At 40.3% G+C, this 27,909-nt stretch overlaps 1 protein-coding gene across 3 annotated transcripts in view; it reads left to right on the plus strand.

Moving 5' to 3' along the window:
• The window catches only part of LOC130355929 (ras GTPase-activating protein 4-like), a 262,095-nt gene that overhangs the window by 181,936 nt on the left and 52,250 nt on the right, over positions 1–27,909 (plus strand). For all 3 annotated transcript variants that reach the window (XM_056556793.1, XM_056556794.1, XM_056556795.1), the window contains exons 8-11: positions 4,110–4,201; positions 12,796–12,913; positions 24,568–24,721; positions 26,712–26,776. In XM_056556793.1, the coding sequence (XP_056412768.1) occupies positions 4,110–4,201; positions 12,796–12,913; positions 24,568–24,721; positions 26,712–26,776 (429 nt within the window). The remainder of the gene's footprint in view (positions 1–4,109; positions 4,202–12,795; positions 12,914–24,567; positions 24,722–26,711; positions 26,777–27,909) is intronic.

The following is a 27,909-nucleotide window of genomic DNA, read 5'->3' on the forward strand; positions in this document are numbered from 1 at the left end:
AACAGCATTAGAACGGGACACCCAAATCGGACAACCTGACTAAAAAAGAACGCCAAGCGTTAAAAGAACTTGCGTTGTATGATGATATCATTATCAGGATGTCCGATAAGGGGGGCCTTGTTACAGTGATGGACAAAGAGATGTACATCTCTCAAATTATATGAAAAAACATATAAGAAAATGGATCAAGATCCCACTGTGAAATTTCAACAAGAATTAAGCAAATTACTGGATGAAGGTGTAGCACTGGGGGTCATCACAGAGAGGGATAGAGATTATTTATATGTAGATCAACCCATTACCACAGTGTTATATACTCTTCCTAAAACTCAAAAGGGTGTCATTCCCCCACCCATGAGGCCTATCGTATCGGGCAATGGTTCATTGCTGGAGCGATTGTCCACATGGGTTGATCGATTATTGCAACCATTAGTTAATAGGGCCCCAGGCTATTTAAAGGACTCTAGAGATGTTCTAAATGCATTTGAAGACACCAAGTGGGATCCGGGTTTCGCGTGGCTGTGATGTGGTGTCTTTATCTACCAGCATCCCATGGACTGTTGCAATGCGGGCCTTGGATTATCGTTTGACTACACACAGTGATTATTCTTTGGACCTATGTGAATACATCAAGATGGTTATTTGGTTTCTTATCTCCAGGAATTATTTTATTTTTTTGTACAAGTTAGGGGTGTTTCCATAGGGGGCTAGGCACTCACCTTCCCTAGCTAATTTGACTATGTCATTCTGGGAGTCACAATTATAATTCTGAGAATCCCTTCAAGGAAAACACACAGTGGTACAGTCGATTTATTGATGACCTCCTCCTAATTTGGAGGGGGGGGCGTCATGGCCGTACCACTGTTTGTGGATTATTTGAATAATAACATGTTTAATTTAAAATTTACTTACCATGTGGACTCCACCAATATTACATTTCTAGATCTAGAGCTGAGAGGCTCCCAGGACCGAATAATTGAGACTTCAACATACAGAAAACCTATATCTGGCAATACGGTCCTGAGAGCCAATAGCAACCACCCCAGACACACTGTACAAGCGATTCCAGTTGGGGAATTAACTAGGCTAAAACGGAACTGCACAAACCCTGTAGTGTATAATTCACAAGCTGGTGAGCTAAAACAAAGATTAAAACAGAGGGGATACTCTTCGTATACTATATAGAAAGCAGAACAAAAAGTGTCTAAAAAAGAAAGAATTAATTTACTAAATCCAACTGGTCAGGTAGTAACTCAAGACAAAAAACCTGTACTTGCTATCACCTACTCACCATATTTCAGCCAGATTAAAAGCATAGTGCAGAGACACATGCAATATTTAAGACAGGATGAAACCCTGGCTAAAATATTGGGAGCAGGATGCCAAATAGTTTCCAAGCGGGCACCTACACTTGGGGATAAATTATCTCCAAGTGTGGTTACCTCACAAAATAGGAAAAATTGTAATTGGCTAGAAAGAAAACATTTTTTTGAAATGTGGACATAAGGTATGCCGCACATGTCAGTATGTGAAACAGACCACCCAGTTTGAAAACTTTGATGGTACAAAAAAATACTCTATCCATAACTACATTAACTGTAATCACAGTAGTGTAGTTTATATGATAGAATGTATAGAGTGCAACTTAAAATATGTGGGATACTCGAACTCGAACACCTGAACGACAGTACACTTACTGCAGTGAGACAACGATCTACGGCATCTGTGCATTTCCATTCTGCACACGCTGGTAAACTAAATACTTTTAAAATCTTCGCCATTGAGCATGTGAAAATGGGAACAAGAGGAGGTTGCATAAAGAAAAAACTTGCAGACCATGAGGCTTACTGGCAGTTCACATTGGGGACTCGTTCCCCGATGGGACTTAATGTCCGTCATGAACTGCTGTTTCACTATTAATGTTTTATACAAAAAATTATTAAGTGAAATATTGATAATTAAAGTATTATTATTACAAACCTCTTTTTTCCCATTTGTTTGATCCCACAATTGTATGAACAATATTGTAGTATCTATTACATGTATGTTCCTTTTGGATTTTATACATCTTAAATAAATGTTTGTTTTTACTAATGTGAACTATGTCACAGATTTCCAGCGAGAGGTGGGGATATGGGAATTTTCTCCCCTCCCTGTGATGAAAAGGTATTTAACCTCACCTGGAGTTACCTGTGACATCACCGAAAAAGAGCGCATGCGCTCGAAACGCGTCTGATGTGTTGGCTGATTTTACCTGAGTGCTGTGTTTTCAATAAAGCTGCAAAGAATAGTGTTGGATCTCCTGCTTCTTTGTTCTATGTGTGAACATAGCCTCAATGTGGAAAATGTCATAGTTGTGTAATAAAGTTATACAATCTATTTTTTAGACATCCTTATTAGAATTTAAACATATGCAGAGGCTAAAGATAGAATCCTAAGTGTTAATCAGTCTTCATTAAATCACCTTAGTTCCAGAACCGCTACTGCTATAGACGGAGAAGCACAAGAAATAATTGGCTGTTTAACAATGTTTTGTTCCTGTAGAACAGAAATAAGTTCAGTATAGCAAACCACCAGAAATTAAAAATGATTACAACAGGGAAAGTGATTTCTCAGCCCGTTAATTTCACAATGCAGTGCAACTGCTTTTGTGCATTACCGGTGGGGGGTTAGTTACTTCATATTGCTGTGCTAGCTAGAGAAAATGAGATGCTATTTTTAGACATGTGTCTATCCAGTAATATTGCTATTTTCTTTCCCCTGTTCAATGTACCTTTTTATCTGATACTGAATAGGACCTTTGTACTAGCAGATCTCATGATACTTAGATGTGGAAACAACACTGTAAATATTACCTAAAGGCTAATAAATGTAAAGTAATTTAGGGAACATGCTTAGTCTGGTTGAATATATATCTGGTAGGTTACTAGTTTTATTTTAAAATTGTTTTACTTAGGCTTAGCCAGTAGCCATGAATATCATGTATATTTTATGAAAGTGCTTTAGCACACCATTAGGCAGGAAACTTGTTCCACAAAAAATATTTGGGCTGTACAGCACTGGTGCTTTTTCATCTTAACCCACAGTAAGATGCAAACTATTACATAGATTTTTGTGGGGATCGGGACCAGTAGCAGGGACACACATTTCTACATCCCCCAGGCTGATGAGAGCCGTGGGGATCGGGGGTCACAGTTTTACAGCAGTAGCGAGAGTGAGCCGCAGCAGCAGGGACACAGTTTTCAACATCCCTGTTCTCCGCTTCTGTCCCGATCTTTCTGCTCTCATAGTGAGGATACAGTTTGCTATATTCCGCTGTGAGAGTGTAGAGATCGGGGTGTAGTGAATTGTGTCCAGGGAGCTGGTGCCAAATACTGAGCTAAGCGAGGATGCACCTCCCCCCCCCCACCCCAACAACCAATAGTATGGGGCGGGTGTGCGCCTCTCAGCCAATCACAGTGGCTTGGCTGACTCTGACTCAGCATTTATCATCAGCTGCTTGGGAACATTTCTCTACAGGGAACAGTTTTCTTCACTACACAAGCATTGCAGGTAAATGACAGGTATTACATAATTTGTCTCTGATGTATATACTGTACCATTGTTCCCATTGGTTTCAAAAGCTAAACATATGCCAAAAGAGTTTCCTTTTGGTGTAAGTTTGCCTGTAATTTGTCAGTGTACCTTTTTTGTCTGAAACGAAAAGCATTTTTACTATAGTGGTCAATGAAAGGTGTGTGCAACGGTAAAGAAATAAAGTTTCACACAATCGTGGTATTTATTTTGTTCGAACACTCACCTTGTACCCTTGACACAAATGTAATGTGGACAGGGTGTTATCTAAAACAGAGAAAGCTAAAATAAGCAAACTGTAGACATTTTTGCCTCATGGAAAGGGGAGATCCTTTTTGGCCCTATACCTCACAATCGAAAGCTCCATGTTTTTATGAATGATTGCATTTCTTGTAAAGTTCTGCACTGACTTTAGGGGAAAAACACCAGTTAACAATATTCAAATAATGTATGTTTGATTTTTTTAAATTTGAAAACCATAAACCTTTCGTTCTTTATGTGAAATACACAACATAAATCAATGTTATTTTATGTAGGTGATGATCAACTTAAATGGGCTTCAACAAGATTTACAGGAGGAAGGATGGTTCAGACTGAGTCCTGGGAAGTCCAAAGCTAATGTGGATGAGTAAGTTAATGTTGGCATATGTTTTAAAGTTTTATTGTTTATCCACACTTTGATATATAAATATATAAGTAAAACTGTCTAATGAGTCACAAAGTCTTTGGAAAGTTCAGCCAAGAAAATGTCAGACCTTTAGAAAACCTTAAGTAGCACTTAAATGTTTCAGGAAGCATTCAAATTCCTTACATTAAGTTCTATTTATAGTGCATTCATCTACTTTCTAACACAAAGGTATTTAGAGGAAATAGAAGGGTCTCTTTGAAATTTGCGAGTAAGTATTCTGTACTGTGTAACAAAGCAATGTAGAATCCAGTAGAGAAGATTGATCCTTGAGATGTGTTAATCCCCTTACTATGAGACATTTTGACTTTTAGTTGAAGTGATTATAGTGTGATGTTCTGTGACGTTCAGGCTACGGGAGATCCTTTTCAGTTTGTGTAGTTCAGGAAAACTCTCCAGCTGTGTCCCTGTTTTGCATCATCTTTGTAACTGGCACCTAAAAGTGCACACTGAGCCTTGATGGAGTGGAATAAAAAAAACTTTGTCTCCAGCAACGGCAAATATGGGAGAAACTAAAGCTTCATTGTTAATGTTTTTTGTGAGCAAATCAGAAAATCATGTTCTTGGTGCTCTTTATAGCATAACTAAATACAGTATAACAGAACACATACAATTTATGAACCAGCAAAGCAGCTTTCTTCAGAAAAAATGTCCAAACTAGCCATAAATCAGCAATACAATGTCCCTTCTAAATAAAGTGTGTGGTCTTGCACTCCATTAACAAGTGTCTATTCATTCATCTCCATATACTGCCAGATGTTTACTGTTGACTGTCATTAAAATATCAGTATACTGCAAGGTATAAGAACTTTTAGTCATAGGTGCTGTCTGTTACAGATTTTTTTCAGTAAATTTGAAGTTGCAAGATCCTTATGCTTTGTTAAAAGAACACCATCCTTATTCTTTGTTAAAAGATTTGGCATACACTTGCCCTTTAAAGTCCATGGGCACATTAGTGTCTTTGTTGAAGGAAAAGAGGCTCATACTTAATAAATATGCCTAGATAATGGTATAGATACTCTTTAACCTATTAAGAACTCAGCCCATTTTGGCCCTAAGGACACAGCCACATTTTTCAAATCTTACCTGTGTCATTTTTTGCATTAATAACTCTGAGATGCTTTTACTTATCATTCAGATTCTGAGATTGTTTTTTCATTACATATTTTACTTTAAAGAGTACCTGTCATCAACAAAAACTTTTAATATGTTGTTCATAATAATTAATGAAGACATATTGTAATATATCTTCATAAAAAAATATTAATATTTATACCAGTTTTTTCATTTTATACTTTTGGCCACTAGGGGTCTCTCTTCTATGCCTGGTCTGCAGGCATCTTCCTATGCTTTTCATAGTAAGTGTACAGCATTTAGGACTAATGCTGAAAGGGGTCTGGTCCTTCCACAGGAAGTTCAGTACTCTCAGCTCAGGACTCGCTCCCAGCCTGGAGCAGCACTGAGAGCTACAAGCCTGCACATGCCTCTCATATAACAGAGGCCAGTCACCTCCCCCTCCCCCTGCTCTGTGTTATCCCTGCCCCTCACCACACGTTATCTTATACATTGTATTATCTCACTGCACTCCCAGCTCTGTGCCCCCCCCCCCCCCCCGACATTCATCTTAATTACTGCCTCTGTTATTGCTCCCACCGCCCCTGGTTCTCAGCATTAACTTTTTAGTGCAGAGAGACACAGGAGAGAGAGAGACAGAGGCTGCTGTCCATTCCCTGTACTTAGTCTGTATGCACACTGCAGAGCAGTGTTTCCCAACCAGGGTGCCTCCAGCTGTTGCAAAACTACAACTCCAAGCATGCCCGGACAGCTGTTGGCTGTCTGGGCATGCTGGGAGTTGTAGTTTTGCAACAGCTGGAGGTACCCTGGTTGGGAAACACTGCTGCAGAGGGAGAGCAGCATACAGGAACACTGGCAGAAGCAGAGTCCCGGCCAGGCTTCATGTGACATAATGCCCGTCGGGACCCGCCTTCTTCCACCCCTCAGAAAGACAGTGCTCCTGAGCTAATGAAGAGGGATATAAAAAGGTATTTCCACAGCGTTTTAAACCTCAATAAACACAGGGATAGGCATAGTTAGAGTAAGGGACAGATGGGGAGGGGGATCAGGGAAAGTTTAGTTGATGACAGGTACTCTTTAACCCATATATATAAGTCCATTTTTACTGTGACTTAACGCAAATGGACGTATATATACGTCCATTCCCGGTCACGGTGCCATGAGTGTGCGGACGTTAATTGGCGGCGGCTGGGGCCGGCGATCGCATATCGCTGGGCATCCGCTGCAGCTGTCAGGAGGTTAGTTAACCCCTTCAGTGCTGCGGTCAGTGTGACCGCAGCACTGATTGCCAGTGACCGAGGGAGCTCCCCCTGTTCACCAACGGCGGTGCCGCAACACGATCGTGGGTCGTCGTTGGTTGCTATGGCAGCAGGAGGTCAGATGATGATCTCCTGTCTGTCTGCTATGGAAGCCTGTGTGCAGCTGATCAGGTCATACTGTACTGCAGTACAAATGTATTGCAGCATAGTATAACGTTGTAAAAAGTGAAAAAATTAATAAAAAATTCTTCAATAAAAAAAATTAAAAAAATCATATACATACTAGGTATTGCCACATCTGTAATGACGTGCTCTATAAAGCAATAATGCAAATTATCCCAAAGTATTGATCCCAGAATAAAAAAGATCAAAAGGTAGCCTGTATTGTAAAAATGATACCAATAAGAAGTACAGCTTGTTCCGCAAAAAATAAGCCCTCATTCAATGGCGTCGGACGAAAAATAAAATAATTTTTGCTCAGAAAAAGAAAAAAGAACATAAAAAGTGATATAAAATGGGTACCTCCATAATCGTACCAACACACAGAATAAATATAACATCACTTTTACCGCACAGTAAACACCATGAAAGAAATTTAAAAAAACGCCAGAACTTTTCCAGTTTTTCAAAATATTTGTGAGTTTTTCACAAAAAAGGCTTCATGTGTCGACAAAAATCCACTCCAATCTCAGAATCGCTCCACTCAGAAAAAGCATTCTAAAGTTATTATCCTTTAAAGAGACACGTCAAATAAAAAGAGCCTGTCATTAAGGTAAAACCTGGGTCCGTCCTTAAGGGGTTAAGATAGTAGTAATTTTTCATAGATACTTGCATCATTTCTTTGTGAAAAATTCCAAAATGTTATGAAAAAATAAAATCTTGCCTTTTTCTACATTTGAAACTCTCTGCTTGTAAGAAAAAAAGACATACCAAATAAATTACACATTGATTCACATATACAATATATCTACTTTGTGTTGGCATCATAAAAAAGACATGTTTTTACTTTTTGAAGACATTATAGGGCTTCAAAGTTTAGCAGCAATTTTCCAAATTTTCACGAAATTTTCTAAATCTAATCTGCATTTTTCAGGGACCAGTTCAGTTTAAAGTGTATTTAAGGAGCCTTCGTGTTAGAAATCCCCCATATATGACTCTGTTATAGAAACTGCACCCCTCAAAGTATTCAAGATGACATTCAGAAAGTTTGTTAACACTTTAGGTGTTTCACAGGAATAGGAGCAAAGTGGAGGTGAAAAGTCAAAATCTCCAATTTTTACACTAACATGTTGTTGCCCCAATTTTTTTCATTTTCACAAAGGGTAAAAGGAGAAAAAGCCATAAAGTGCTCTGCAGGGGTGCGGCAAAGCTCAGAAGGGATGGAGCGCCATTTGGCTTTTGGAGAGAGAATTTGGCTGGAATCATTTTTGGAGGATATGTTGCATTTATAGAGCCCCCATGGTGCCAAGACACTGTCTGAAACCCCCACATGTGACAATATTTTAGAAACTACACCCCTCAAGGAATGTAATAATGGATGCATTGAGCATTTGGACACCACAGGTGTCTAACACATTTTTGGAACACAGGGCCGTAAAATGAAAAATTTCCTTTTTTTACGCTAGCATGTTGTTGTAGCCACAAACGTTTCATTTTTACAAGGGTAAAATGAGAAAAAGCACCCCAGAATTTGTAACCCAATTTCTCCAGAATATGGAAATACCCCATATGTTGACGTAAAGTGCTCTGCAGGCACACGGCAGGACTTAGAAGTGAAGGAGCAACATTTGGCTTCTGAAGAGAGAATTTGTCTGAAATCGTTTCGGGGGCCATATCGTGTTTATAAAGCCCCCATGCCCAGACAGTGGAAACCTCCACATGTGACCTCCTTTTAAAAACAAAACCCCTAAAGGAATTTAACAAGGGTTGTAGTGAACATTTACACCTCACAGGTATTTGAAAGATTTTTGGAATAGTGAAAAATGAAAAGGGGAATTTTTCATATTCACGGCCCACTGTTCCAAAAATCTTTTGGACACCTGTGGGATGTAAATGCTCACTGCACCACTTGTTACATTGTTTTAGGGGTGTATTTTTCAAAATGGGGTCACATGGTGAGGTTTCCACTGTCCCCCAAAAACGATTTCAGCAGAATTCTCTCTTCAAAAGCCAGATGTTGCTCCTTCACTACTAAGCCCCGCCGTGCGCCTGCAGAGCACTTTACGTCCACATATGGGCATTTCCATACTCGCGTCACATGTTTTTTTTTTTTTTAGCGTTTATGTCAGAACCTCTGCAACGATCAGCCACCTCTGTGCAAATCACAAATGTACATGGTGTGCTCTCACTCCTGAGCCATATTGTGCAGCCGCAGTTTACTTTACGTCCACATATCGGGTATTTCTAAACTCAGGAGAAATTGTGTTACTTATTTTGGGGGGTCGTTTTCTCCTTTTACCTCTTGTAAAAGAGTGACTGTTCTGCTCTGTGTGGCTGGACCATACCCAGTGTGCAGACTGTGCTGATTGCTGATCATTAAATTATTACTGATCAACACTTTTTGAGTGCAGTTTTTTTTTTCTGGGTGTTTATGGTCTGTGCCACCAACGATTGTTCTGCGTTGTGTGGCCGGACTTCAGACTCCCCCCCCCCCCCCCCCCCAAAAAAGAAAAAAATGCCTGTACCCCCAAAAAATACTGATCAGCAATAATTCACTGATCAGCAATAGGACGTTCTGCACGCTGGGTATGGTCCAGCCACACAGCACAGAACAGTCACTGGTGGCACGTACCGCATATGCCCCCATAAAAAGTGCAAAAAAAAACCTGCACCCCATAAAAAGATAGGGGCAGGCAGCCACATGCACTGATGGGTCACTTAGACCAGTGGTCTCCAAACCAAAGTGTGGCCCTACAGATGCTACAAAACTACAACTCCCAGCATGCCTGGGACTCTGGAGGACTGCAGTTTGGAGACCATTGGTCTAAGTGACCCACAGCAGTACCATGGGCTGCCAAAAAAGCTACAACTTCCACATATGGATGGTCACAGCTGTTGACTACCCGGTGTTCTCCAAACTGTGGTCCTCCAGATGTTACAAAACTACAACTTTGAGCATGCCCAGACTAAGCATGCTGAAACTGCTAAAGGGCCATAGATCACTTACCCGCCGCATCGCCGTGGCCGCCGGACCTCTGCACACCCGCTGCACGTGTCGCATAAGGATGCCCGCACACCCGCTCCTCCTTGATGTCCGGACCAATCACAATGGTCCCGTTAGCGATCGATCAGATGTGTCCCGGGGTGTCAGGCAGAAGTGGTCTCCCGCTGATTAACCCACACAGTACCACGGGAGCACAGACTTATTGAATGCCGTAAATATATACAGCGCAATGTGCAAAGGTACCGCATCCACCACCGTATATATATATATATATATATATATATATATATATAATTCCAAAGATAAACAGGGCAGCACTCCAACGATCCAATATAAAACGTATTTATTCACCCAAAATGTGAAGCGACGTTTCGACCTACTCAATGAGGTCTTTCTCAAGCATGCTTGAGAAAGACCTCGTTGCATAGGTCGAAACATCGCTTCACATTTTGGGTGAATAAATAAGTTTTATATTGGATCGCTGGAGTGCCGCCCTGTTTATCTTTGGAATTACATTACTTGGGACGTGTTGGTCTGGTCTTACACAGGACTGAGCACCCGCCTGGATCCTGGGATTAAATCCTGCACAGTGCCACTCACACATCTTTATTATCTATATATATATATATATATATATATATATATTCTGCGGGAAGGGGTTATGGTAGTTTGCATTAAAAAATTCAGGTCTCAAAATTTTTTCTTTGATTTAGAGTATGCCTTATCCTTGTTTTATATTTACCCTCTACACAATGTATAGTAAGAAAGCCTTTCCCTTTTTGCATTTTTACCAGGCCTACCACATCTTAAATGTTAACTAAAAATAGAATTTATTCTCAGACCACTGCTGACCTGATTTTTATATCTACTGTTCTATTGTATGGATAATTTTCTAAAAAAATAAATAAATAAAATTGCCACGATTCTGAGAAGACATGTAAATCCAATCTTTTATTCTATACCAGTGTTTCTCAAGCGTTGTCCTCAAGACCCCCCAACAGGTAATGTTTTCAGGATTTACGTAGTCTTTCACAGATGATATAACTGTGGTGATGCCTGATTCACTGACCATAACTATGTCACCTGTGACTAAGGAAATCTTGAAAATATTACCTGTTGGGGGGGTTTTGAGGACTGCGCTTGAGAAACACTGTTCAATATGTTTCACTCAAGCCACATTCTCACTAAATTGATGTGGAGTGTATAGATCTGGATAGTCCTAGACAATCCCTGTAAGACCACTACTTAAAGAAGACCTGCCAGCAAGTTGTTAGGATGGCAAGTATGGCATGGCTGCATACGGCCTTGACCCTTAATTCATACTTACTATTTATAAGTTAATTGATCACTCCATTGCTGAGATATCAGCGTTTAAAAAGATATGCAAGATAACTTTGATAAGGTTTGGGAACCATGGCTGTCTTCTCCCCATGCCCCGGACTTGACATATTACCTATCTTTGTGATGCACTGTATTAATAGGGCTAAAACATTTCACAACACGGATTACTTATCCCCACTGATACTTCCTTTACCCTTCCTCTCCATCACCCACCCTCCTTGCCTTCCCAATCCTTACCTACCCCCCGTCCCTCCCCGGGTCCACTGATCCTGGCCCCAGTTGGTTGGCATTTTTGCCGGTTGTTGTCTACGATGAGACTACATCAGGTTCAAAACTAGTTGCATGTATTTTTATACTATTCAACTATGATTGCAATGTATTTCTCTGTACCGTTTCCTTGCTTTCAATAAATATATCTTTTGACACTAAAAAGATATGCAAATTTGCCTTTGAAGCACAGCACAGTTCAGCCCCTTGACCAGTTAGTCACTCCCCTCTGTACATCTGTACACTGGTCCCCTCCTTAACCCCCGATTGACAGCCAATAGGCTGAACTGCCTCTCTCCAGTAATCCAACAGCCAAGGGGAACACTAACTAATTACAGTTATGTACATCTTTAGGGTCCAAAGTCCCATACAGCCATGCTCTTACTTTATACCCTATGAACTGGTTTAACAACTAAAGGCATCAGAGATTTTCAGAAATAGGAAGAGCTGTTTTAGTATTTGTATAGTTATATTAACACGCACACACATCAGAAAGCACTGACAAGTAAGAAGTAGAAATTATCACAGTAGTGAGAAAGTCAGAAGTCTGGACAGGAGGATAGGAACACACAAAATGTAGTGGGGTAGGTACAACTTAGGCTTCTTTTACACTGCCGTTAGCACACGGCAGTTTGATGGCCTTCGGGGGAGCCCGGGGAAAAAAAAATGGCATCTGGCGACCCCCATAATAGTAAATGGGAGCCGATGGGAACTGTTGTTGCCTGTTGCTCCCCTGTTGCTCACACACAAAAAAAAAAGAGAGACTTCATCAGCCGTTTTCGTGACGGGGAGCAACAGCAGTGTGAAAGGGGCCTAATCGGTACAGATATCTAAAAATAAGTATATAAAATAGGTTTAGACACTATACTAATAAAACTGCTATAAGTTTAACATCAGTCCTAAGACTATTTACAAAATAATACACTATTACAAATGTAGAAAAAAAACTTGTATGACAGACATCACAAGCCCTTCAGAGCAATTCCTTCACCCAGTCTATTGATGATCATCTGGACAGTTCAGTGGCTATATATAGGTTTGCCCAAGCTGCAAAGTTTTGCCCTATCCACAGGATCTTGAGAATGGAGACCCATTCTTGGCTATCTTTGGCAGCTACCATAAGAATGAGAATAAATGTAGTGGTGGCATGCTCGACTCTATGGCCCATTCTAAAGGGAGACCCGGTCGCTGTTAGTAAGATCAAGGAAAGGGCAGCAGTCAGCTGCCTCACATAGTCATTTTTAAGGCTAGCCTGGCTTAATAATGGCTGAATGAGGTAGCTAAAATATCACCTGTGAAAGATTTATAGAATAAAGCTATTCACTAACTTTCTAATCTGGGGTGCTGCAGTGAATTCCTCAAATAAATAGATATACAGACAGTATATAGAAATATTATCCTCACAAACATTAATTGATGTTACGTCTATTTAGGGGAAACCTTGGGTCTCTGCAGCTGCAAGTACGTCTCCGTGATGAGACTGTTTTACCTTCAGATTACTACAAGCCTCTGGTGCAGTTGTTGTGTCAGGAGGTTAAAGCATCCCACAAGGTAATACAATAGAAATATCAAATATTGTGTTGTTTGAGGTATAAGTGTTATGTTTCAGTTGTGTTAGGCTGGGTTCACACCACGTTTTTGCAATACAGTTCCCATTTACGTTTTCAATTTGAAAACCGTACGGAACCGTATTGAAAACCGTATGCCAAAAGATTCATCAAGTTGTGTACTTTTTGCATCCTGTACTGTTTTGTCAGTTTTTTTTCCCCGTACCCAAAGCCTACCTCGGATTTTGGTCCGCGTGAAAAACCGTATTGAACATTATACCGTACAGAATCAGATGTGCATATGGTTCCATCTGATTTTCATTATACTGTTTTTGACTTTGCACAGTTTTTTTCTTGGAATTTCAATCAAGCAAGTGAAACTTTATTCATAATGGAATGAAAAATTAAAAACGTATAAGTTTTTTCTTAAAACCGTATACGGATTAAAATATGTACACACGTTTTGATACAGTTTAGTCAGGTTTTGAGGAATCCGTTTTTTTTAATCAAAAAACTGATACGGGAATTGTATTGCAAAAGTGTGGTGTGAACCCAGCCTTAGTGTAAGTATCCTGCTGTTATATAGTATCTGAATACAGTAGTGGTGTAAATGTATGTTGATTTTGCTGATTTACATATATAACTGATAAAGTTAAAAAAAGAAACTCAGTTTGAACTGAATTTGATGTGACTGTGAAAAAATGAATAAGCAAAAAAATCTTACTTATCTAAACTTGGGATACATTATACAATCAGCAGGTCCTTTCTTCTGTGCCAGTATGCCACAGGCAGAATGTAGTTATTAGGCTTACTCAGCTGCTTTGCCATCTGATATCTGCATTATTAGACAATGGTATCTGATCCAGTCATTTAACTAAGGTGCCACGCTCTGCAGTTTAATGACAAGTTAAACTTTAAAGGGTACCTCTCATCAAATAAACTTTTGATATATTTTAGATTAATGAATGTTGAATAACTTTCCAATAGCATGTTAATGAAAAATATGCTTCTTTCTATTGTATTTTTCCCGATCAGTCCTGTCAGCAAGCATCTCTGACTCATGCTGGAGTCCTAAACACTCAGAGCTGCCAGCCTGCTTTGTTCACAGCCAAACAGGCTGTGAACAAAGCAGACTGGCAGCTCTGAGTGTTCTCCTTTGTGAACAAAGCAGACTGGCAGCTTGTAGTGTTTAGGACTCCAGCATGAGTCTGAAATGCTTGCTGCCAGGACTGATAGGGAGACCCCTAGTGGTTATTTCTTCAAAGTGGAAAATTAAATAGAAAGAAGCATATTTTTTAATAACATGCAATTGTAAAGTTATTCTGCATACATTAATCTATAATATATCAAAAGTTTTTTTGATGAGAGGTAACCTTTAAGTGTCGATTTTTTCAACTTTGGGTGTCAAGTCCCAGCTTATTCACTAAGCTTTGTAGATAATTATGTTAAATTATTATTAATGGTAAGCAGAATAGTTAAAGGGGTTATGCACCATAAGGGGATTTTAGTACAGTGGTCCCTCAAGTTACAATATTAATTGGTTCCAGGACGACCATTGTATGGTTAAACCATTGTATGTTGAGACCAGAACTTTATGGAAACCTGGTAATTGGTTCTAAAGGCACCAAAATGTCATCCAAAAATAGGAAAAAGTGAAAATTAAAGAAAAATAAGTGAATAACTAATATAGATAAAGCAAGTACTTACATATAAAAGTAAGAAAGATCTGCTGGGAGCTGTAAATCACTGTCTATGTCAGTGTTTCCCAAGCAGGGGGCCTCCAGCTGTTGCAAAACTACAACTCCCAGCATGCCAGGACAGCCAAAGGCTGTCCGGGCATGATAGGAGTTGTAGTTTTGCGACAGCTGGGGCCACCCTGCTTGGGAAACACTGGTCTATGTAGAGGACAGGATCTTCTTCGGGGTCCTGTACAGTACACGCAATGTCCTAAAAAAGTAACATGGAGTCGCCTCAACTGGTGTCCAAAGGAGCAGCTAACCCTGGTACAGGTAAAGTGTACAGAAGAACATGTAATACCTCCCTGTACTGTAGGGGGCGCTACCAGACATCAGTCAGTGCGTACACTTCAGGAATACAGGGGTTTTACCAGTAAAATGCCCATTCTGATTGGTCAGTTCTTCCAGCCATTAACATGTTTCGCAGATCTGGACTGTCTGTACATTGTATGTTGAGTCTAGTTTCAACTTACAATGGTCCAGAAAAGACCATTGTATGTCGAAACTATTGTATGTTGAGGCCATTGTAAGTTGAGGGATCACTGTACGTACCTGGCAGATAGTAATGGACATGCTTAGGAAGGATCTGCGCTTGTCTTGGGACTAAATGGCTATGTTGTGAGATTACCATAACACTGTGGCTAGCTTTTTGTGAACTGGTATTTCCTGTTTGACTTTTCTTTTTTTGACTGCAAATCCCACAATTCTATCTTCCTCCCTCCCACACATCAGCCACTCCACCCATTGAAACATATATGAGCTGCATCCATTCAAATCAGTGTGGTTTTCAATCAGGGTGCCTACAGCTGTTGCATTAGTTGCAGTTTGATCTCTCCCCCACCAAGCGATCCCTTCACCCATTGAAGCAGACAGGCTCCCTGTCATCAGCTGACTAGTGAGTCAGGTCTCGGCCGCATTGCAACCTGGGAAAAATCTGAGACAACAGTAATTTTGTATGCTGGTAAAAATAAATATTGGAGTGAAAATCACAGAAGAATTGTGAGAAAACCGTCACACACAGGTACAGACACTATATTATGAACTACACTAACTTTACAGCCCCTGTAGCATAGTCAAATAAAAAAAAATCCTGGAAAACCCCTTTAATATAGAGATATATTGATAATAATATTATTCAGCAAAGAAAACCCAGAAATGACAGTATAAAGCTACATAGGTTTTTCCCTACGTTTTTAGGAAAACTGCCACCACAGTTTTTGAGCCAAAGTCAGAAGTGGATCTGTGATATCCCAGTACAGGACATGGTCCTACACTACACTTAGGCCCTGTCAGGTTGAGTCCCTCAGTGACCTTGAGGCTCTTTTGCAGTGTCTCCCCTGCTGTTACTATAGTGTCATTTATTGTCATAGGATTGTAGTCAGTGTATTAATGTATAGCTAGTCTAAAGGACCTGTGAGAGGTCACATGATGTTACCCAGAGGGCACCAGTTTTACACATGACCCGCAGCTTGACCAATGGGCTTTGGCTCAGTCCAGCCTAAAGTCAAGATTCTAAAGTCTATTACAAGTCTAATTGGTCCCAACAAGCTGTGAGGTCCTTCTGTGTTCCTGGCCACCTCTCTGGGATTCTGGCCTGGCTGTGAAGATAATAACACCTGTCTTAACTCAGTAAAGCCTCCGTTAAACAATAACTTGGTTGCAGACTCACCTTTCACTGCCTAGGCATTGGAATAGCGAGATACCATTCATGTGGTTCCGGTACCCAAAAACCACTCTGGCGTCACGAACATTAGGGGTTAATAACACCTTGCCCCTGGGGTTAATATCATCTTGCCCCATCCACCTACACAGCTACACCCCGAGTCCCGCTATCACCGTGGGTCACCACAGATCCATTAGGGAGGAGACATGTAAGTCCCTCTTTTATATTTCATATTCCTTTTAAATAGACTTCTGGCTTTGGCTGCAGTGGCTGTTTTCCAAAAAATGACAGAAAAAAACCTGTGTGGAAACTGAGCCATAGGGCTCGTTCACAGATTTCGCTGCATAGTTTTGTGCGGATTTTGCTGCAGATTTTCATCTGCTTATTTTTCACAGCTTTTTTTCAGCTTTTTTTTAATTTTTTAATTTTTTGCTGGTAAGTCAATGACAAAATAAACAGCAGAAAATAAAAAGCAGCAGATTATCTGCAGAAAATCCACACAAATATCTGCTTGTGTGAACGAGACCTTAGGGTACATTCACACGTGCGTATTTGTCCACAGAATCAAAGCATTCATACCATTATTGATCAAAAGCCAAATAAAACAACAATATAAAATGCATATATAGAACTAGAATATCTTAAACCAATATCTTCTAGCAACATAGGCCAAACTTTGAATATGAAAGAAAAAGTCAAACAAGAGCAGTACAGTGGAACTAACAATGATGGAAGTCAATCTTACCGTCACTAATTCATGCAATGCATTTAGAAAGTTTTTAGATCTTTTCACTTTTTAATTTTTTTTATTTTATGGCCTTGTGCTAAAATAAAAAAAAGTTCAGTGTCCCATAATGACAAAGGCAAACTGGAATTTTAGACATTTTTGCAACTTATTAAAAAGGAAAATGTTAAACTCTCATGGACATAAGTATTCAGACCCTTTGTTATAACACTTGAAATGTTGCTTTTGCTCTTCCCATTTCTACACCTTGATTGGAGTCACCTGTGGTAAATTCAGTAGATAGGACAGGATTTCTAAAGACAAACTCCTATCTATATCAGGTCTCACAGCTGACAATGCATTTCAGAGCATAAGCTAAGCCAATAAGCTGAAAGAACTACATGTAGAGCTCAGAGACAGGACTGCGTAAAGGCAAACATATGGAGAAGGATGCATAAAACAAGAGCACAGTGTCCTCCATAATTCATAAATGAAAAAAGTTTGGAACAGCCAGGAGGTAGAAGTGCTTTGGTAACAGAGGTGACCAAAAACCCAATGGTCACTCTGGCTTCCATAGATCCCATCTGCAGATGATAGAAACCTCCTGAAGGTCAACCATCACTGCAGCACTCCACAATCTGGACATTATGAAAGAGTAGACAGAACGAAGCCTCTCAATTAAAAATGCAGGAAAGCCCACCTGGAGTCTGCAAAAAAGTAGCTAAAGGACTTTGATTCTGAGAACTGAGATTGTCTGGTCTGATGAAAACAAAATTGAACTATCTGGACTCAATGCTAGGCATTATATCTTGAGAAAACCAGGCACTGCTTATCACCTGGCCAATACCATCCCTACAGCGAAGCATGGTGGTAGCATGTGGGAAAGTTTTTCAGCAGCTGGGACAAGGAGACTGGTCAGGGTTGAGGGAAAGCTGAATGGAGCAAAATAGATACATTTTCTTAATAAAAACCTAATCCAGAGTACATCTCTGGAGAGGATTGAAATGGTTGTCCACCAACATAACAGAGCTTAATAGGATGTGCCAAGAAGAATGGCAAAAAATTCCCAAATTCAGTTGTGTAAACCTCATAGCATCATCCCCAAGAAGACTGGAGGCTGTCATCCTGGCAAAAGGAGATTCAACAAAGTAATGAGTAAATAATCTGAATACTTATGCAATATTTTAAGTTTGCAAACATTAATAAAATTAAGCTTTCTCTTTCTCATTATGAGGTACTGAGGATCTGAGGACATTCCCAATGCACTGTATATATGGAATCCCTAGCTGGGGAACCTCACACTGGTTTAGACCTTGCCTCCTCTTAGGACCCTGCCCTTATCAGCTCTTGGTTCTGTTTTTTCTCTGAATTTTAAAGCAATATATAGCTTAAGTCTGTTTAGTGTGGTAAATAACTGTACACAAGAAATATTTTTATGCTATGTATTTAAACTAAATTATGATACTTGACTACAGTTTCCTTAACATATAACAAACATAATTTTTTTAAATTGATTTCATAATATGTATGATTTAATTTAATTTAATATGTATGATTTCATTTTAAGGTTACCATGTACACTAGACAATAGTGTACTGATTCATCTGGTTTCAAACATTTCGCTTTATGATGATTTGCTTGCCAAATGGTATACAACTTATATCATAAACCATAATACTTTTGGGTACCAAGTAAGCATTTGATACGGTGCCACTTAAAAGGTTGGTACATAAAATAAGCAACCAGAATAATAAGGGGGAATGAGAAGACTACAGTACCCAGTAAGATTATCAGAATTAGGGTAATTTTATTTAGTAAAAAGACTGCCAAGGGGCGACCTAATAACTATGTATAAACATATTAGGGGGCAGTGCAGAGATCTCTTTCTATGACCTTTTTTGTACTCACAACTGTATAAATAACAAGGGAGCATCCACTACATCTAAAGGAAAAGTGGCTACACCAGGACAGGCAGGGGGTGAAACTTTCTACCAAAGGAAGTGGTCACGGGGAACTCAAAAGGGGTCTGGATACATTTTTGCAGAGTATTAACATTGCAGGTTATGGATACAAGATTTATAGAGACAGGACATTGATCCAGGGATTTATTCTGATTGCCATATTTGGAGTCGGGGAGGGATTTTTTCCCCCAGTATGAGGCAGTAGGCATCAGCCTTATAAGAGTTTTTTGCCTTCTTCTGGATTAGCAGAATAGGGACACAATAGGAATATAGGTTGAACTTTATGGACTCTGTTCTTTTTTAACCTTTTGAACTATACAACTATATGTAACTAAGTAATTAAAATGTTAACATTTTCCCCAGTGTCAATGGACTAGAAGTTTGCAGGACACTTATGTTTAACCTCTCAAGGACACATCCCATTTTGGCCTTAACCCCTTAAGGACCCAGCCATTTTACGCCTTAGGACCCGGCCATTTTTTGAACATCTGACCACTGTCACTTTAAACATTAATAACTCTGGAATGCTTTTAGTTATCATTCTGATTCCGAGATTGTTTTTTTGTGACATATTCTACTTTAACATAGTGGTAACATTTTGTGGTAACATGCATCCTTTCTTGGTGAAAAATCCCCAAATTTGATGAAAAATTTGAAAATTTTGCATTTTTCTAATTTTGAAGCTCTCTGCATGTAAGGAAAATGGATATTCCAAATCATTTTTTTTATTCACATATACAATATGTCTACTTTATGTTTGCATCATAAAATTGATGAGTTTTTACTTTTGGAAGACACCAGAGGGCTTCAAAGTTCAGCAGCAATTTTCCAATTTTTCACAAAATTTTCAAACTCACTATTTTTCAAGGACCAGTTAAGGTTTGAAGTGGATTTGAAGGGTCTTCATCTTAGAAATACCCCACAAGTGACCCCATTATAAAAACTGCAACCCCCAAAGTATTCAAAATGACATTCAGTCAGCGTTTTAACCCTTTAGGTGTTTCACAGGAATAGCAGCAAAGTGAAGGAGAAAATTCACAATCTTCATTTTTTACAATCGCATTTTCTTGTAGACCCAATTTTTTTATTTTTACAAAGGGTAAAAGGAGAAAATTTATACTTATATTAGTAGCCCAATTTCTCTCGAGTAAGCACATACCTCATATGTTTATGTAAAGTGTTCGGCGGGCGCAGTAGAGGGCTCAGAAGCGAAGGAGCGACAAGGGGATTTTGGAGAGTACGTTTTTCTGAAATGGTTTTTGGGGGGCATGTTGCATTTAGGAAGCCCCTATGGTGCCAGAACAGCAAAAAAAAAACACATGCCATACCATTTTGGAAACTAGACCCCTTGAGGAACGTAACAAGGAATAAAGTGAGCCTTAATACCCCACAGGTGTTTCACGACTTTTGCATATGTAAAAAAATATATATTTTTTTCACTAAAATGTGTGTTTCCCCCCAAATTTCACATTTTTGCAAGGGTTAATAGCAGAAAATATCCCCCAAAATTTGTAACCCCATCTCTTCTGAGTATGCAGGTACCCCATAAGTGGACCTGTAGTGCACTATGGGCGAACTACAATGCTCAGAAGAGAAGTCATATTTGGCTTTTTGAAAGCAAATTTTGCTCGGGGGGCATGTCACATTTAGGAAGCCCCTATGGTGCCAGGACAGCAAAATAACCCCCACATGGAATACCATTTTGGAAACTAGACCCCTTGAGGAACGTAACAAGGGGTACAGGGAGCATTTACTCCCCACTGGTGTCTGTCAGATCTTTGGAACAGTGGGCTGTACAAAATTTTTCATTTGCACAGCCCACTGTTCCAAAGATCTGTCAGACACCAGTGGGGGGTAAATTCTCACTGCACCCCTCATTACATTCCTGAGGGGTTTAGTTTCCGAAATGGGGTCACAGGTGGGTTTTTTTTTTTGCGTTTGTCAAAACCGCTGTAACAATCAGCCACCCCTGTGCAAACCACCTCAAATGTACATGGCGCACTCTCCCTTCTGGGCCTTGTTGTGCGCCCCCAGAGCACTTTGTGCCCACATATGGGGTATCTCCGTAGTCGGGAGAAACTGCATTACAAATTTTGGGGGGATTTTTTCCCCTTTACCTCTTGTCAAAATGAAAAGTATAGGGCAACACCAGCATGTTAGTGTAAATTTTTTTATTTTTTTTACACTAACATGCTGGTGAAGACCCCAACTTCACCTTTTCATAAGGGGTGAAAGGAGAAAAAGCCCCCCAAAATTTGTTAGGCAATATCTCCCGAGTACGGCGATACCCCATATGTGGCCCTAAACTGTTGCCTTGAAATACGACAGGGCTCCGAAGTGAGAGAATGCCATGTGCATTTGAGGCCTGAATTAGGGATTTGCATAGGGTTGGACATAGGGGTATTCTACGCCAGTGATTCCTAAACAGGGTGCCTCCAGCTGTTGCAAAACTCCCAGCATGCTTGGACAGTCAACGGCTGTCCGGCAATACTGGGAGTTGTTGTTTTGCAACAGCTGGAGGCTCCATTTTGGAAACAGTGGCGTACCAGACGTTTTTCATTTTTATTGGGGAGGGGAGGGGGGCTGTGTAGGGGTATGTGTATATGTAGTGTTTTTTACTTTTTATTTTATTTTGTGTTAGTGTAATGTAGTGTTTTTAGGGTACAGTCACACGGGCGGGGGATTGCAGCAAGTTTCCCGCTGCGAGTTTGAGCTGCCGCGCAAAATTTGCTGCATCGTAAACTTGCAGCCTGATACTCACTGTAAGCCCATACATTCACAGGGGGGGGGGGTGCTCCAGCTGTTGCAAAACTACAACTCCCAGCATGCATAGTCTATCAGTGCATGCTGGTAGTTATAGTTTTGCAAAAGCTGAAGGCACACGGGTTGGGAAACACTGAGTTAGGAAACAGACAATGTTTCCCAACCAGTGTGCCTCCAGTCGTTGCAAAACCACTACTCCCAAACATTCTCAGGCATGCTGGAAGTAGTAGTTTGGCAACATCTTTAGAGCCAGATGTTGCCGAACTACAACTCCCAGCATGCTTGGAGTTGTAGTTTTGCAACATCTGGAGGACTACAGTTTGCAGACCACTAATACAGTGGTTCCCAATCTGTGCCCTTCCAGATGTTGCAAAACTACAACTCTCAGTATACCAAAACTGTCCAGGCATGCTGGGAGATGTAGTTCTGCAACATCTGAAGGGCCAGATGTTACAGAACTACACTTCCCAGCATGCCTGGACAGTAAGGGCATGCTGAGGATGTGTAGTTTTGCAACATCTGGAAGAGCACAGTGGTCTCCAAACTGTGGACCTCCAGATGTTGCAAAACTGCATGCTGGGCTGTCTGGGCAAGGGCTGTCTGGGCATGCTGGGAGTTGTAGTGTAAGGGGACCAGATGGAGCAGTCCAGATCGCTTTACGGCGGTCTGGACTGCTGCAAAGGTCCCACGCCGCCGCCGAAGATCCACTCACCTGTCGCCACCGCTGCCGTCTCTGCCGCCGGGATCCGGGTTTTCAGGGACGAGGTAAGTACCGGGGCCGAGCCCCAGCACTCCCCCGTCCCCCACCGTGTCCTCCGGTCTTCCTCCCGTTCTCTCCAGACTTCTAGGGGCCGGGCAGGGCGGGAGGAAGTAACCCCCCCCCCCCCCCCTGCGATTGGTCGGTTAGCTAACCGAGGAATTGCAGGGGATAGGAGGAGGTGGCAGGCTTGCCACCTCGCTCCTATACTTCAGCATGGTCCTGGCTGTCTGTGACAACCGGGATCATGCAAAATTACCGGGCGGTCGGGTCCCAGAGACCCGATCAGCCCGGTATCACCGCAGATCGCAGGGGCGATTTCCCTCTCGATTTGCGGCGATCGCCGACATGGGGGGCCTACATGGCCCCCCTCGGCATTTGCCCTGGATGCCTGCTGAACGATTTCAGCAGGCATCCGCTTCCGATCTCCGCTCGGCGAGCGGCGGAGACCGGAATGACTCAGGACGTATGCATACGTCCTGGGTCCTTAAGTACCAGGGTCCCAAGACGTATGCATACGTCTTGGGTCCTGAACAGGTTAAGGGCGCAGACAATTTTGTTTTTGCATTTTTTTTTTTTCTCCTCACCTTCTAAAAATCATAACTTTTTTATATTTCCATCCACAGACGAGTATGAGGACTTGTTTTTTGCACGACCAGTTGTCCTTTGTATTGACATCACTCATTTTACCATAAAATGTATGGGAAAATAAACAAAAAATTCTATTTGTGTGTGGACATTGATTAAAAAAACGCAATTTTGCTAATTTTGGAAGGTTTGGTTTTCACGCTGTACAATTTACAGTAAAAATAAAAAATTTTCTTTATTCTATCGGTCGATACGATTAAAATAATACTCATAATTACATACTTTTCTATTATTGTACCGCTTAAAAAAAAATCTCAAACTTTTTAACCAAATTAGTGCGTTTAAAATCCCTCAAATTTGACATCCTATAACTTTTTTTGGGGAATATAATGTGACAAAAAAGCAGCAATTTTGGGCTTTTGTGTTTTTTTTAACGCTGTTCACCGTACAGGATGATTAACATTATATTTTGATAGTTCGGACATTTATGCACGCGGCGATACCAAATATGTTTATTAATTATTATTTCTTACGCTTTTTGGGGGTAAAATGGGAAAAAGGGACTATTTACATTTTTATTAATGGAGGGGATTTTTAAATATTTTTACATTTTTTTTACTTTTATTTTCCTTCTTTTTTTACACTTTTTATGTCTCCATAGGGGACTATTTATAGCAATCATTTGATTGCTAATACTGTTCAGTGCTATGCATAGGGCTTTTGGTTATCGGCGATCTTCTACTCTGGTCTGCAGACCAGAGCAAACGACCCCTGGAGACGGACAGAGGCAGGTGAGGGGATCTCCGTCCGCCATCACGGATGACTGGATCCCCGCGGGCGATCCGATCATCCATTTTACTGACCGTAGTGCCGCAGATCTGTATTGATCACTGCATCTGAGGGGTTAATGGTGCAAGAGTAGATGTCGCTCTTAGCTCTATGATGACACCACATCTGTTACTGCATATTTCACAATATTGAATTGACCGGGAGACTCTTACTCCAAATATCAAAATGTGACACTTGGTAAATAATATTTGTTCTGAAATCTGCGTAGACATAAATAAACAATTTCATTGGGTAAAGCACTTGAAACTGTACATCAGAATACTCCTGTGGCTAACATACACACACAACAGCTGTTTCTCCTGTTTCCATTTATAGTTTCACACTCAGCCAAGAGTATATGCTTATTTCAGAATAAGTTGCTAAATTACATCAGCAAGTAATCAGGCAAGTTGAAATGCAACACGCTTAGTCCTTTATTCTACCAACATCTAAAATTGGGTGGTCTCTATATCCACCTATATTGGCGAGATCTGTTGAGGTTGTCTAATGTGTATAAGCACTTTAACAAAGAAGCGAGTTATGAATCTGTATAAAGAACTGTCGTTTTATTTACTGTATTGTTTTATTAAATACATTTGTTGTGAAACACTTAAATCCTTAAAAAAATGTTTTAATAGGAAAAAAGTGGGCATTTAATAACTCTGATTGACGAGACCACATCAGCTGAGTGTAGACAGGAAGTGGCAGCCAACCTTGTAAAAATCTTTTTCGGACAAGGGCTAGCAAAGGAATTCTTGGATCTGCTCTTCAGACTAGAACTTGATAAAACAAGTAAGTAGAACATGTTTTATAAGTGATCTTTTGCAGATGTTGTGACTGAGATTACCTATGTGGGTTACCAGTGTACACACTTTACGCACTTTATTCAGAATCACAGACTTGCACCAATGTCAGTATGTCTTTACACTTCCTTCTCTATGTCAGCCTACAAATTGTAGGTTATTAAAAAGTAGAGAATGCATTGAAATAAGTATAACTGAATGACCTGACAACACAGCATTTATTTGTTTGTCTGTAATCATGGAAATACATTTACATAGCATCTGCAAACATAAGAGATAAAGAATTCATCATTTAGTAAAAGGGATTTTTATGAATACTTTGCATTACATTATTTATCTTGCTCTGATCATGAGCTTTATCCCATCTAGCACTTTATTCCAAAATGTATCATGGTTCATATTGCTGTTCAGTTCCTGGTGTAAATATTACAAAATACAAATCACCAGAGCAATATCTGTGCAGATGTTGGCTTACCATGGATTACTAAAATGTATTATTATCTAGTATCTGAACAAGTCAAGTAATGCAGTGTATTTTCAAAGTTACCCAACTTATTAGGTATATGCTTTCCACAGGGATATTGAGGGGAATTTATCAAACAATTTAGATGGCTTTTTACGTCTAAATTTGTCGCAGGAAAAGTCGTCGGCTGGTCCCATGCGACTTTTCCTGTGACATTTCATTTACAATGTTTAATTTTTATGACCACAAAGTGATCTGATTTAGATCACTTTGTGCAGTGGTCTCTAATTTATCATGTGCGACTTTTCTGTGAAAAGTCGCACGGACCAGATTTAGAAGAAATGACAAGGCAATTCAACCCTGCCCTATATCTCTCCATGTGACAATTGCATTAAGGTTCGTGCGACTTTTAATACAATTGTCGCACGGCCAGCCACTGCTCTGCGACATTTAAACAGAGCAGTTCAGCGGGCATTCATCAACATCCGTGCGCCATTTGATAAAGTTGGCGCACGAACATCACTTTGCCCATCATTTTTTTTATCTAAACTGAGCAAGCAAGTTCAGTTTTTAGAAACGCCCCTAATTATTTATTTACAAATATAGCTTGTTTTGTTAACATGACACATCACATCATTTATTTTATAAATGGAACATGGGATTCTTTAAAAGGATCAGCTTCCCTTTAGGAGAACAGGTAATAAGCCTGGGTACATAACACACTGGTAAAGTCTGCAGTCCTGCTTTTAGCCTGGGGACATAACACACTGGTAAAGTCTGCAGTCCTGCTTTTAGCCTGGGGACATAACACACTGGTAAAGTCTGCAGTCCTGCTTTTAGCCTGGGGACATAACACACTGGTAAAGTCTGCAGTCCTGCTTTTAGCCTGGGGACATAACACACTGGTAAAGTCTGCAGTCCTGCTTTTAGCCTGGGGACATACCACACTGGTAAAGTCTGCAGTCCTGCTTTTAGCCTGGGGACATACCACACTGGTAAAGTCTGCAGTCCTGCTTTTAGCCTGGGGACATACCACACTGGTAAAGTCTGCAGTCCTGCTTTTAGCCTGGGGACATAACACACTGGTAAAGTCTGCAGTCCTGCTTTTAGCCTGGGGACATACCACACTGGTAAAGTCTGCAGTCCTGCTTTTAGCCTGGGGACATACCACACTGGTAAAGTCTGCAGTCCTGCTTTTAGCCTGGGGACATACCACACTGGTAAAGTCTGCAGTCCTGCTTTTAGCCTGGGGACATACCACACTGGTAAAGTTTGCAGCCCTGCTTTTAGCCTGGGGACATACCACACTGGTAAAGTTTACAGCCCTGCTTTTAGCCTGGGGACATACCACACTGGTAAAGTTTACAGCCCTGCTTTTAGCCTGGGGACGTAACACACTGGTAAAGTCTGCAGCCCTACTTTAAGTCTGGGTACACAAGAAACTGAGCATTAAGCTAGAAGTGTTCACTGTCCTTAACAAAATGTTTCTTTTTTTTTTTTTCCATAATTACCTCAGATGAACCAAACACTTTATTCAGAAGCAACTCTTTAGCTTCTAAGTCAATGGAATCATTTCTTAAGGTATGATAGGTTTGCCTACTTTTTATAATCATGTTGTTTTTAGATCTTACTTTGTGGGCTGATATTATCGGCCAATAATCACGATTTTGGGCATTATCGGTATCGGCCCGCTTTAAATCAATGATCTGCAGCGGTGTCGCGGGGGGATAAATAGCCGATAACTTAAACCGGAATATCGGTATAAGTTATCGGCTATCAGCCCTAACCTGCACCGATTATCGGTATCGGCCCTAAAAAAACGATATCGGTTGATCCCTTATATATATATATTTATAATAGTCAGAGCTGCTTTCCTGATGGAGAACCTTGAATCTCCTACAAACAGTATGTACAATGAGCAAAATTCGGTCGGGTTGCAGCCACCAATTGGGTGAACTTAACACCTTACTGAATACTGTTATTTGTATAAACAGTAAACTGTCAACACCTTATCTTCGTATAGTGTTGTCTAAAGGAAGAATTTTTGCATGTAAAGGAAACTAGTCAACTCTGTACCAGGTAAAGCTGCAAATCCTTCATATAGGCCAGGGGGGATACAAATTAACAAACCCTATAGTTTTGCTAAAGTTGCTGTTATAAAAGTGCCTTTTTAGCTGCTGAACCTGGCGGTGCTGAGCTGCAGCAGCTACCTCATCCCCACCCTGCTTTGTCTGATTGACATTCATGGCTGAAAGTCGAGCCCTATATATTAACCCCTTGCCCAGACATTGAGCACTGATAACACCGATCAGTGATCTCCTATGTAATAGTCTCCTAAAACGTTGAATAAAGTGTTAAAAGAAGTTAATACATATGAATAATCCCCTTCCCTAATAAAAGTTTGAATCACCCCCTTCTAAATAAAATTATTTAAACAAAATAAATATAAACAAATGTGGTATTACCGCCTGCGTAAATGTCCGAACTATTTAAATTTAAAGCTAATTTAACCGCACGGTGGCGTAAATGTAAAAAAAAAGTCAATTGCATATTTTTTGTTGCTTCTGAATAACAAGCGATCAAAAGGTCCCATCAAAACAAGAATGTATCAGTAAAAACTTAAAGGGGAACTCTGATGGAAACAAGTGGAAAACAAATGTTTTCAAATCAACTGGTGCCTGAAAGTTAAACAGATTTGTAAATTACTTCTATTA

Source organism: Hyla sarda, chromosome 2 (genome assembly GCF_029499605.1).
Source record: "Hyla sarda isolate aHylSar1 chromosome 2, aHylSar1.hap1, whole genome shotgun sequence".
NCBI classification, from domain to species: Eukaryota; Metazoa; Chordata; class Amphibia; order Anura; family Hylidae; genus Hyla; species Hyla sarda.